Source organism: Mus caroli, unplaced genomic scaffold (genome assembly GCF_978045245.1).
Source record: "Mus caroli unplaced genomic scaffold, Mus_caroli_1 scaffold_8, whole genome shotgun sequence".
NCBI lineage: Eukaryota > Metazoa > Chordata > Mammalia > Rodentia > Muridae > Mus > Mus caroli.
This window is the reverse complement of record NW_028227263.1, coordinates 123899499-123911667: the sequence shown is the minus strand read 5'-3', so window position 1 is coordinate 123911667 and position 12169 is coordinate 123899499. Positions and strand designations below refer to the sequence as shown.

General features: G+C 43.0%; 1 protein-coding gene across 1 annotated transcript in view; it reads left to right on the top strand.

Annotated features, from left to right (window-relative positions):
• Window positions 1-10586, top strand: part of Ceacam20 (CEA cell adhesion molecule 20) — a 30571-nt gene extending 19985 nt beyond the window's left edge. The window contains exons 9-12 of the mRNA XM_085841021.1: window positions 6734-6795; window positions 7130-7171; window positions 8543-8653; window positions 10533-10586. Coding sequence (XP_085697147.1) covers window positions 6734-6795; window positions 7130-7171; window positions 8543-8653; window positions 10533-10586 — 269 coding nt within the window. The remainder of the gene's footprint in view (window positions 1-6733; window positions 6796-7129; window positions 7172-8542; window positions 8654-10532) is intronic.
• Window positions 10587-12169: the final 1583 nt, after the last annotated feature.

Below are 12169 nucleotides of genomic sequence, written 5' to 3'. Positions count from 1 at the left end.
AAGTAGTGATATTTTGACTTCTTCCTTTCCAATTTGTATCCCCTTGATCTCCTTTTGTTGTCTAAGTGATCTGGCTAGGACTTCAAATACTATATTTAATAGGTAGGAAGAAAGTGGGCAGCCTTGTCTAGTCCCTGGTTTTAGTGGGATTGCTTCCAGCTTCTCTCCATTTAGTTTGATGTTGGCTATTGATTTGCTGTATATTGCTTTTCCTATGTTTAGATATGGGCCTTGAATTGCTGATCTTTCCAAGACTTTTAACATGAATGGGTGTTGAATTTTGCCAAATGCTTTCTCAGCATCTAATGAGATGATCATGTGGTTTCTGTCTTTGAGTTTGTTTGCATAGTGGATCACGGTGATGGATTTCCGTATATTGAACCATCCCTGCATCCCTGGGATGAAGCCTACTTGATCATGATGGATGATTGTTTTGTTTTGATGTTCTTGGGTTCGGTTAGCGAGAATTTTATTGAGTATTTTTACATCGATATTCATAAGGGAAATTGGTCTGAAGTTCTCTATCTTTGTTGGGTCTTTATGTTGTTTAGGTATCAGAGTAACTGCGGCCTCATAGATTGAATTGGGTAGAGTACCTTATGTTTCTATTTTGAAGAGTAGCCTCAGGAAAATTGGAATTAGGTCTTTTTTGAAGGTCTGATAGAACTCTGAATTAAACATATTTGGTCCTAAGTTTTTTTCTGGTTAGGAGACTACTAATGCCTGTTCTATTTCTTTAGGGGATATGAGACTGTTTAGATCGTTAATCCGATCCTGATTTAACTTTGGAACCTGGTATCTGTCAAGCACATTGCCCATTTCATGAAGGTTTTCCAGTTTTGTTGAATATAGGCTTTTGTAGTAAGATCTGATGATGTTTAGGATTTCGTCAGATACTGTTGTTATGTCTCCCTTTTCATTTCTGATTTTGTTAATTAGGATACTGTCCCTGTGCCCTATAGTTAGTCTGGCTAAGGGTTTATCTATCTTGTTGATTTTCTCAAAAAACCAGCTCATGGTTTGATTGATTCTTTCAATAGTTCTTTTTGTTTCCACTTGGTTGATTTCAGCCCTGAGTTTGATTATTTCCTGCCATCTACTCCTCTTGGGTGAATTTGCTTCCTTTCGTTCTAGAGTTTTTAGGTGTGCTGTCAAGCTGCTAGTGTATGCTCTCTCTAGTTTCTTTTTGGTGGCACTCAGAGCTATGAGTTTCCCTCTTAGAACTCCTTTCATTGTGTCCCATAATTTTGGGTATGTTGTGGCTTCATTTTCTTTTTTTTTTTTTTTTTTTTGGTTTTTCGAGACAGGGTTTTTCTGTATAGCCCTGGCTGTCCTGGAACTCACTTTGTAGACCAGGCTGGCCTCGAACTCAGAAATCCGCCTGCCTCTGCCTCCCAAGTGCTGGGATTAAAAGTGTCGCCACCACCGCCCGGCTGGCTTCATTTTCATTAAACTCTAAAAAGTTTTAAATTTTTTTCTTTATTTCTTCCTTGACCAAGTTATCGTTGAGTAGAGTGTTGTTCAGCTTCCAGGTATATGTTGGCTTTCTATTATTTATGTTGTTATTCAAGATCAGCCTTAGTCTGTGGTGATTTGATAGGATGCATGGGATTATTTCAGTATTTTTGTATCTTTTGAGGCCTGTTCTGTGACCAATTATATGGCCAGTTTTGGAGAAGGCACCTTGAGGTGCTGAGAAGAAGGCATATCCTTTGTTTTAGGATAAAATATCTGTTAAATCCATTTGTTTCATAAGTTCTGTTAGTTTCACTCTGTCTCTGTTTAGTTTCTGTTTCCAGGATCTGTCTGTCCATTGATGAGAGTGGGGTGTTGAAGTCTCCCACTATTATTGTGTGCAATGCAATGTGTGCTTTGAGCTTCACTAAAGTTTCTTTAATGAATGTTGCTGCCCTTGCATTTGGAGCATAGATGTTCAGAATTGAGAGTTCATCTTGGTAGATTTTACCTTTGATGAGTATGAAGTGCCTCTCCTTGTCTTCTTTTGATAACTTTGAGTTGAAAATCGATTTTATTTGGTATTAGAATGGCTACTCCAGCTTGTTTCTTGGAACCATTTGCTTGGAAAATTTTTTCCAGACCTTTACTCTGAGATTGTGTTTGTCTTTGTCCCGAGGTGGGTTTTCTGCATGCATGTTGGGTCCTGTTTATGTAACCATTCTGTTAGTCTATGTCTTTTTAATGGGGAATTGAGTCAATGGTGATATTAAGAGATATTAAGGAAAGATAATTGTTGCTTCCTGTCATTTTTGTTGTTAGAGTTGGGATTCTGTTCTTGTGGCTGTCTTCTTTTAGGTTTGTTGAAGGATTACTTTCTTGCTTTTTCTAGGGTGTAGTTTCTGTCCTTGTGTTGAAGTTTTTCCCCTTTATTATCCTTTGTAGGGCTGGATTCGTGGAGAGATATTGTGTGAATTTGGTTTTGTCATGGAATACTTTGGTTTCTCCATCTATGGTAACTGAGAGTTTTGCTGAGTATAGTAGCCTAGGCTGGCATTTGTGTTCTCTTAGGATCTGTATAACATCTGTCCATGATCTTCTAGCTTTCATAGTCTCTGGTGAGAAGTCTGGTGTAATTCTAATAGGCCTGGCTTTTTATGTTACTTGGCCTTTTTCCCTTACTGTTTTTAATATTCTATCTTTATTTAGTGCATTTGTTATTCTGATTTTTATGTGTCAGGAGGAATTTCTTTTTTTTTAATTTTTAATATTTTTTATTACATATTTTCCGCAATTACATTTCCAATGCTATCCCAAAAGTCCCCCATAGCGCCCCCCACTTCCCTACCCACCCATTCCCATTCTTTTGGCCCTGGCATTCCCCTATATTGGGGCATATAAAGTTTGCAAGTCCAATGGGCCTCTCTTTCCAGTGATGGCCGAATAGGCCATCTTTCGATACATATGCAGCTAGAGACAAGAGCTCCGGGGTACTGGTTAGTTCATCATGTTGTTCCAACTATAGGGTTGCAGATCCCTTTAGCTCCTTGGGTACTTTCTCTAGCTTCTCCATTGGGAGCCCTGTGATACATCCAATAGCTGACTGTGAGCATCCACTCCTGTGTTTGCTAGGCCCCGGCATAGTCTCACAAGAGACAGCTATATTTGGGTCCTTTCAGCAAAATCTTGCTAGTGTATGCAATGGTGTCAGCGTTTGGAAGCTGATTATGGGATGGATCCCTGGATACGGCAGTCTCTAGATGGTCCATCCTTTCATCACAGCTCGAAACTTTGTCTCTATAACTCCTTCCATGGGTGTTTTGTTCCCAATTCTAAGAAGGGGCATATTGTCCACATTTTGGTCTTCATTCTTCTTGAGTTTCATGCGTTTAGCAAATTGTATCTTATATCTTGGGTATCCTAAGTTTTGGGCTAATATCCACTTATCAGTGAATACATATTGTGTGAGTTCCTTTGTGATTGTGTTACCTCACTCAAGATGATGCCCTCCAGGTCCATCCATTTGGCTAGGAATTTCATAAATTCATTCTTTTTAATAGCTGAGTAGTACTCCATTGTGTAAATGTACCATAATTTCTGTATCCATTCCTCTGTTGAGGGGCATCTGGGTTCTTTCCAGCTTCTAGCTATTATAAATAGGGCTGCTATGAACATAGTGGAGCATGTGTCCTTCTTACCGGTTGGGACATCTTCTGGATATATGCCGAGGAGAGGTATTGCTGGATCCTCCGGTAGTACTATGTCCAATTTTCTGAGGAACTGCCAGACTGATTTCCATAGTGGTTGTACAAGCTTGCAATCCCACCAACAATGGAGGAGTGTTCCTCTTTCTCCACATCCTCGCCAGCATCTGCTGTCACCTGAATTTTTGATCTTAGCCATTCTGACTGGTGTGAGGTGGAATCTCAGGGTTGTTTTGATTTGCATTTCCCTGATGATTAAGGATGTTGAACATTTTTTCAGGTGCTTCTCTGCCATTCTGTATTCCTCAGGTGAGAATTCTTTGTTCAGTTCTGAGCCCCATTTTTTCATGGGGTTATTTGACTTTCTGGAGTCCACGTTCTTGAGTTCTTTATATATATTGGATATTAGTCCCCTATCTGATTTAGGATAGGTAAAGATCCTTTCCCAATCTGTTGGTGGTTTTTTTTGTCTTATTGATGGTGTCTTTTGCCTTGCAGAAGCTTTGCAGTTTCATGAGGTCCCACTTGTCAATTCTCAATCTTACAGGAGGAATTTCTTTTCTGGTCCAGTCTATTTGGAGTTCTTTAGGCTTCTTGTATGTTCATGGGCATCACTTTCTTTAGGTTTGGGAAGTTTTCTTCTATAATTTTGTTGAAGATATTTACTGTCCCTTTAAGTTGAAAGTCTTCATTCTCATCTATACCTATTATCCTTAGGTTTGGTCTTCTCATTGTGTCCTGGATTTCCTGGATGTTTTGAGTTAGGATCTTTCGGCATTTTGCATTTTCTTTGATTGTTGTGTCCATGTTTTCTATTGAATCTTCTGCACCTGAGATTCTCTCTTCCATCTAATGTATTCTGTTGGTGATGTTCATATCTATGGCTCCTGATTTCTTTCCAGCATTTCTATCTCCAGAGTTCTCTCTCTTTGGGTTTTCTTTATTGTTTCTACTTCCATTTTTTAGGTATTGGATGGTTTTGTTCAATTCTTTCACCTGTTTGGTTGTGTTTTCCTGTAATTCTTTAAGGGATTTTTGTGTTTCCTCTTTAAGGGCTTCTACCTGTTTAGCTGTGTTCTCCGGAATTTCTTTAAGGGAGTTATTACTGTCCTTCTTAAAATCCTCTACCAGCATCATGAGATATGATTTTAGATCTAAATCTTGCTTTTCTGGTGTGTTGGGGTATCCAGTGTTTGCTGTGGTGGGAGTACTGGGCTCTGATGATGCTGAGTGGTCTTGGTTTCTGTTGCTAAGATTCTTACATTTGACTTTCGCTGTCTCGTAATCTCTGGTGTTAGATGTTCTAGCTGTCTCTGGCTGGAGCTTGTTCTTCCTATGAGTCTGTTAGCCTCTGTCAGCACTCCTGAAAGACCACCTCTCACGTGAGTCTAGGGGTCAGAGCATTGCCAGTAGGCATGCTCTCCTCTGGCCTGGAAGGTGCACAGAACACTGAAGATCAGCTCCACCTCCTGGCTGAAGATGAAGGTCCGAAGGGACCCTGTCCAAGAGTCTTTGTTGCTTCTGCATCCCACTTGCTCTACTGCACAGACCTAACTCAGAGCAATCCTGGATAGAAAATGGCAATCATACCTGAACCCTGGGGGTCAGAGCACTCCTCTTTTTTTCTTTTATGGTGCTAGGATTGAAGGAACCTGGTGTTCCAGTAAATCTTCATCCCCAATTAGCCCGTGCAAGTAAAACACAACTCAATTAATATGAATACAAGCTGCACGCCTAGATTGGGCCAATATACCACTACACTACTGTATTCCTCTGTCTATAAAATCCCTTGCTACTTGCAGTTTCTCTAGGCCACGTGCTTCTGCTCCATCTTCCTCCCACCTCCTCTTCTATCTTCCTCTTTCTCCTCCTCTCATCTCCCCTCCTCCCCCTCCCCCCTCAAACTTTTAGCTCCACCTTTTCCTTCCACCCCTCTAGCCTTTATTTTAAAGTTAAAACGGGGAGGTTCACCTGAGTACACCAGTCACTCCTCTTCCAAGACAACCCCTCTTGGGGAAGTGAAATTAGCATCAAAATAAAAACAATAGTAGGTCAATCCATAGCATTCTGGATCCCCAAACATGCTAGGCAAGCTATCTACAACTGAGCTATACCCCAGCCCTATTAACCAAAAGATTGTTTTTATTACTTTTATGTTATGCATATATGTGTGTGTCTTGTGTGAGTATGTGCACACAAGAGTGAAGAAGGTTCTAGAAGAGCCTAAAAGAGGGCATCAACTCCCTTGGAGCTAGAACCAACTGACATGAGTGTTGGGTACCAAATTCTGGTCCTCTAAAAGAGCAGTAACAAGTGCTTTTAATCTCTGATGTTTTTAACATTTTTTTTTTTTCAAGACAATGTTTTTCTCTGTAGTCTTGGCTGTCCTGGAACTCACTCTGTAGACCAGGCTTGCCTCTGACACAGAGAGATCCACCTGACTCTGCTTCCCCAGTGATGAGATTAAAGATGTGTACCACTGTGCCTGGCTACTTTTTTCATTTTAAAAAATTATATTTTTTGGCAGGATGGTGGTGGCATACACTTTTAATCCTAGTACTCAGGAGGCAGAGGCAGGTGGATCTATGTGAGCTTGCGGCTAGCCTGAGCTACAGAGCAAGTTACAGGACAGCCAGGGATATACAGAGAAACCCTGTCTCAAAAAAACCCAAAATAAATAAATTAAAAAAAAATTTCACTTTTCATCTCGAAACAGGGTCTTTCAAGATGTCCATGTAGCCTATAACTTGGTGTGATAGCCCAGAAAAGATTTAAACTGTAACCTTCCCGCCTCAGTCTCCAGAGTAGCTAGGACTACAGGCCAGTAGCTACATGCCTGGGTTCCATTTTACAGAAGAGAAAAAGTTTCATGAAGGATAAGAAGTGAGGCTGTGGCAGGCCACCCACAGCTCATGACCACAACTTAGCTCCTCCTCTATATCACTAAATGGTCTGTCTCACCTGAGACATGATGGGAAGAAAGTCCTGAGGACGAGGGAACGTTCTGAAACACAGCACCCTGTCCTTATATTTCATCCTAACTTTTGCTCTGAGATGTGGTTTGCTTTCTCTAGATATACCAAAGACTGTCTATGACAATGCCCCAAAACCCGAAGGAGAGGCCGGAGGCAAAAAGGTGGGTGAGCTCCTCGGATACTCTCACTGCTCCCATACTTTCTGTCTGATCCTTCCACAGTCCAGCAGGATGTTTCTACCTCTTAGGATGAGAGGGTACCATAGCCACGTTCCCCCTCCCTTTTCTGTCTTTTCTCACACCCTTTCTATACATCTATATGTATAAATGTGTGTATGTGTTCCTATTGATTGAACCCAGCCTTAAGCATGCTAGACTAGCTTTTACCATTGAGCCACACCCCCAGCTCCTCACTGGGGGATTCTGGGCAGGGACTCTCTCACTGAGCCATGCCCACAGCCTCTATGACTTATTCCCCATCCGTTTTTTTCCTCAGATGTGGTCACCGCCACGTGACTCCCCAGAGCAGTTCTATGAGGTAGGTTGGACCTGCTGCATCTAGTTAAAGAAACTGTGTAGGAAATATGAGCAGGGGATTTTATGATTATCAAGGCTGAGAGTTGATTCAGTCTAAACCTTTGCCACTGCAAGCAGTTCCAGGGATGGGGAGATCATGGCCTAAGGCCACACAGGGATCCATATCTCATTCAAGGATCTTGGCTGCTGTGTTGCTCCTTCCAGCAGGCCTTGGGGCTGGATTGCAGTGAAGTGGCACTGGCCAGGAAAATGATGGCGGGAGGAAGTTAAGAGGGGAAGGTGCTGACCTAGGAGAAGATAATGACTGGGGGGGGAGCGGTGGTTGGGAGAGGGAGAAGGGAGGAGGGAGGAGGAGGGGAAGAGAGAAAGAAAAAATGAGGGAGGGATGGGAGAGAGAGAGAGAGAGAGAGAGAGAGAGAGAGAGAGAGAGAGAGAGAGAGAGAGAGAGAATGTTACAGAGGAGCAGTGAGTTGGGAGTTGTAGTTGTTCCTCCACTTGGGTTCTTTGTAGAACCCTGAACTGGGTGTACTCTCCCCCTTTTCTTTTCCTTTCTTTTCTTTTCCTTTCCTTTCTTTTCTTTTCCTTTCTTTCTTCTCTCTCTCTCTCTCTTCCTTTCTTTCTAACTTTTTCCAATTTTTTATTAGGTATTTTCTTCATTTATATTTCAAATGCTATCCCCAAAGTCCCCTATACCCTCCCCCACCCACTTCTTGGCCCTGGCGTTCCCCTGTACTGGAGCATATAAAGTTTGCAAGTTTGCAAGGGCCTCTCTTCACAATGATGGTTGACTAGGCCATCTTCTGCTACATTTGCAGCTAGAGACACAAGCTCTGGGGGTACTGGTTAGTTCATATTGTTGTTCCTCCTATAGGGTTGCAGACCTCTTCAGCTCCTTCTGTACTTTCTCTAGCTCCTCCATTGGGGGCCCTGTATCCATTCAATAGATGATTGTGAGCATCCACTTCTGTGTTTGCCAGGCACTGGCATAGCCTCATGAGAGACAGCTCTATCAGGGTCCCTTCAGCAAAATCTTGCTGGCGTATGCAATAGTGTCTGCATTTGGTGGCTGATTATGGGATGGATCCCCTGGTGAGGCAGTCTCTGGATGGTCCATCCTTTCATCTCAGCTTCAAACTTTGTCTCTGTAACTCTCTCCCCCTTTTCTTTTCACACAGGTTCTGTCTCTCATGTAGCTTTGGCTGTCCTGGAACTCACTATGTAGACCAGCCTGGCCTCAAATTCACAGAGATCCACGTGCCCTGGCCTCCTGAGTGCCACTACTGCCTGGCTTCTCTGTGTCCTTGAGTATAGGTTGTCATCTTCTGGTTCATCTTGACTATGGGTCTCACTTGACTTCTTTACTTACTTGCAGAAGAAACCACCTTCCGCAGCTCCTGAGGGTCCCAGGAAGCCATTGCCCCAAATCCCAAAGCAGCCACTGATGCCCCCAGGACCAGGCAGAAATGAAGAGTCAAATTATGAGGTATTCTGATGCTTGTATTCTGATGTCACGCAGTCTCTGGTAGATAGAGACCTGTACCTTTTGTCCTCTGTGGAGGAGTCTGTAGGACAAATGCCCAACAGAGTTTTTCTTTAAGAACCTTCTCAACTGTAAGGACTGAGAAGATAGCTCAGTCCTAATGCCCACATAAGAGCTGAGCATGATGGCATGTGCTGTACTCCCATTGCTGGGGTGGCAAAGACCGGTGGAGCCCTGAGGCTTGCTGGCCAGACAGCCTTGCAGAATCACAGGTTCTAGGCCAGGGAGACTGTCTCAAAAATAAAACAAAGTAACAGCAATAACACCAAAGCAGATCAACACACTCAAGATGGACGATTCCTGAGGAACATCTGAGGTGAATGTTAGCTTCCACACATATGCACCCACACATGCACAAACATGTACATACACCTACACAGGTACAAATGTGTGCAAGTACACACATGCATTCTCATGAACTCACATGCATTCACATGTACACACATGCATTCACATGTACTCACATGCGTTCTCATGTACACACATGCATTCTCATGTACACACATGCATTCTCATGTACACACATGCATTCTCATGTACACACATGCATTCACATGTACACACATGCATTCTCATGTACACACATGCATTCACATGTACTCACATGCACCGCTCTCACAAGACTTTTCAATTCTGTTTAATTTCCTTTGTTATCTAGTTTATTTCCAAACCTGTGTGTTCACCCCATTTACCCCACCGTGATCCTGTTGAATCTCTCTCTTGCCCAACCTCATCCACATAAGCCTCCTGCAAGGCTGGATTTATTATTATTATTATTATTATTATTATTATTATTATTTTTAATTGGGTATTTATTTCATTTACATTTCCAATGCTATCCCAAAAGCCCCCCACCTACTCCCCCACCCACCCACTCCCACTTCTTGGCCCTGTCGTTCCCCTGTACTGAGGCATATAAAGTTTAAGGCTGGATTTTTAAATTTACTTATTATTTTATGTATGTGAGTACACTGTAGCTGTCTTCAGACACACCAGAAGAGGGCGTCAGATCTCATTACAGGTGGTTGTGAGCCACCATGTGGTTGCTGGGAATTGAACTCAGGACCTTTGGAAGAATAGTCAGTGCTCTCAACCACTGAGCTATCTCTCCAGCCTGTGGAGGATCCATTTTCAAGCCTGTGTGATCCTGGTTTCTTACTGATTGTCAAATGGCCTTTAACCTTTTTCTATGTGTCCCTTTCTGCAACACTCATTCTCTCTCTCTCTTTCTCTCTCTCTCTCTCTGCCCCCTTGTTGTTGTTATTATTGTTGTTGTTGTGTTTTGTTTTTTTTTTTTTTTTTTTTTTTTGAGACAGGGTCTCTCTGTGTAGCCTTGGCTGGCCTGGAACTCCCTCTGTAGGTGAGGCTGGTCTCAAACTCAGAGATCCACCTGCCTCTGCCTCTTGAATGCTGGAATTAAAGGTGTGCACCACCACCACCCACCTTTCTTGTTTCATTCAAAGCCAAATACAAGCAAAAATCTTATGGGATAGATTGCAGTATCTTTGCAATCACCTACATCTGGGGTCTTTGCCCTGTTCATTAGATGCAAAATCCAGGTCTTTTCACCAGGCCTGGGAACTATATAATGGTGCTAAGATCAGGAGGTGAGGCATTGTGGGCCCACCTTGAAATCTGTCTGTTGCAGTGGGCAGGGTCATAGGCTATGCCTAGAGATACTAGTATGACTGTAATGCAATGAAAAAGGAGGGATATCTGAGGGGAGGGGTAAAATGCCTCAGGCTATCTGGGCTGCAGATGACAAATCCCTTAGACCAGAGTGCACACTTAATAGAACTTACTTTCTCCCTTTGTTTAACAGAAACTGCTGAATTCAAACCATAGTCTTTACTGCAAGATCAACCCATCAGCCTGATGCATGCCAAGCTTCTTTTCCCAGTTAGACATGCCATCCTGGGCCACATACTCTGTGACCTTGATACCTGCACTTTAGAATCCAGCCATTCCCTGCCACCGTTGTGGACTTCATGATGACCTAGCTGGATCAGACTCTGGACAAACAGGTTCCATCAAATCTTAGCTTCTGGCTCACACTTCATTTATAGCAATAGAGCTGGTCTGGGGAGATGGCTCAATCATTAAGATCACTTGCAGCTCTTCCAAATACCACAGGTTCAGTTCCCAGAACCCTTGTATGGAGACTTACCTATTCGAAGTCCAGCTTCCAGGGATCCAATATCCTCCTCTGGCCTCTGCAGAGACATGAAGACATACAGATTAAAAAAAGAAAGCAAATCTCTCTCTCTCTTTTCTTTCCTTTTCTTTTTTTCAGACAATGTTTCACTATGCAGCTCTAGCTGGCCTGGAACTTGCTATGTAGATCAGGATGGCCCTGAACTCATAGAGATCCCCCTGTCTTTGCTGGGGTTAAAGGCATATGCCATCATACCCAGCTCAGTGTGATGAGAAGCTCAGTGGTCAAGTGCTTTGCCTGACGGGCATTGAATCTGGGTCCAGTCCCTAGCAGCACACATACAAAATGCAACAAAGGGTCTGGAGAGGTTTCTAGTGCTTAAGATGCACACTGTTCTTCAAGAGGACCCAAGGTCAGCTCCCAGGGCTTAGGTCAGTGCCTCACAACTTCCTGTTAACTCCAGCTCCTGAGCCTCATGTGCTTATGTGCACACACATAAATAGTGCCTGGGTACACATAAAAAAATCTTCCTTTTTAAAAAAAGCAATGGTAGGCTGCATAATGGAAATATGGCTCAGCAGTTAAGAGCTCTGGCTGTTCTTCCAGAGGTCCTGAGTTCAATTCCCAGCACCCACATGGAAGCTTGTAACCATCTGTAGCTCCAGCTCCAGTAAATCTGGCACCCCTCACCCCAGCACACACAGCATACATAATTTTATTTATATAAAAATAAAAATAAACTATTTAAAAGAAAACAATAGTGTGTCTTAATTAGATTCCTATTGCTGTAATAAAACACTACAACCACAAGCAACTTGGGGAGGAAAGGGTTCATTTCAGATTATAGTTTGGAGTCCAGCATCCAAACTATAGAGAAACTATAGAGAAGTCAGGACAGGACACCAATGTGTGTGTGAGAGAGAGATGTGGTGGGGGAGAGATGGGGTGGGGTGGGGAGACTGGACAGGACAGGATCTCCCCATGCTGGAAAGAAACTGTTAACTTTCACTGGTGCTGCACTTTATAAAATGTGCTATGATGCAGGGGGAGGGGTGCCTTAGTGGGCCCGTGCTGATGCATCCACCCAAGGTTATCAGCCATACCACAGGCATAAAAGGAAGTTAATTTGGCACCTGGGAAGGGGTGTGGGGAAGGGAGTAGAGGCAGAGAAAGAGAGGGGACAGAGAAGGACAGAAAGAGAGAGAGAAGAAGAGGGGAGAGAGGCTGGCCAGGGACACATAGGAAAAGAGAGAGAGAGGGAGAGAGTAGGTAGAGACAGGAAAGATAGAAAGGGGGGAGAAGAG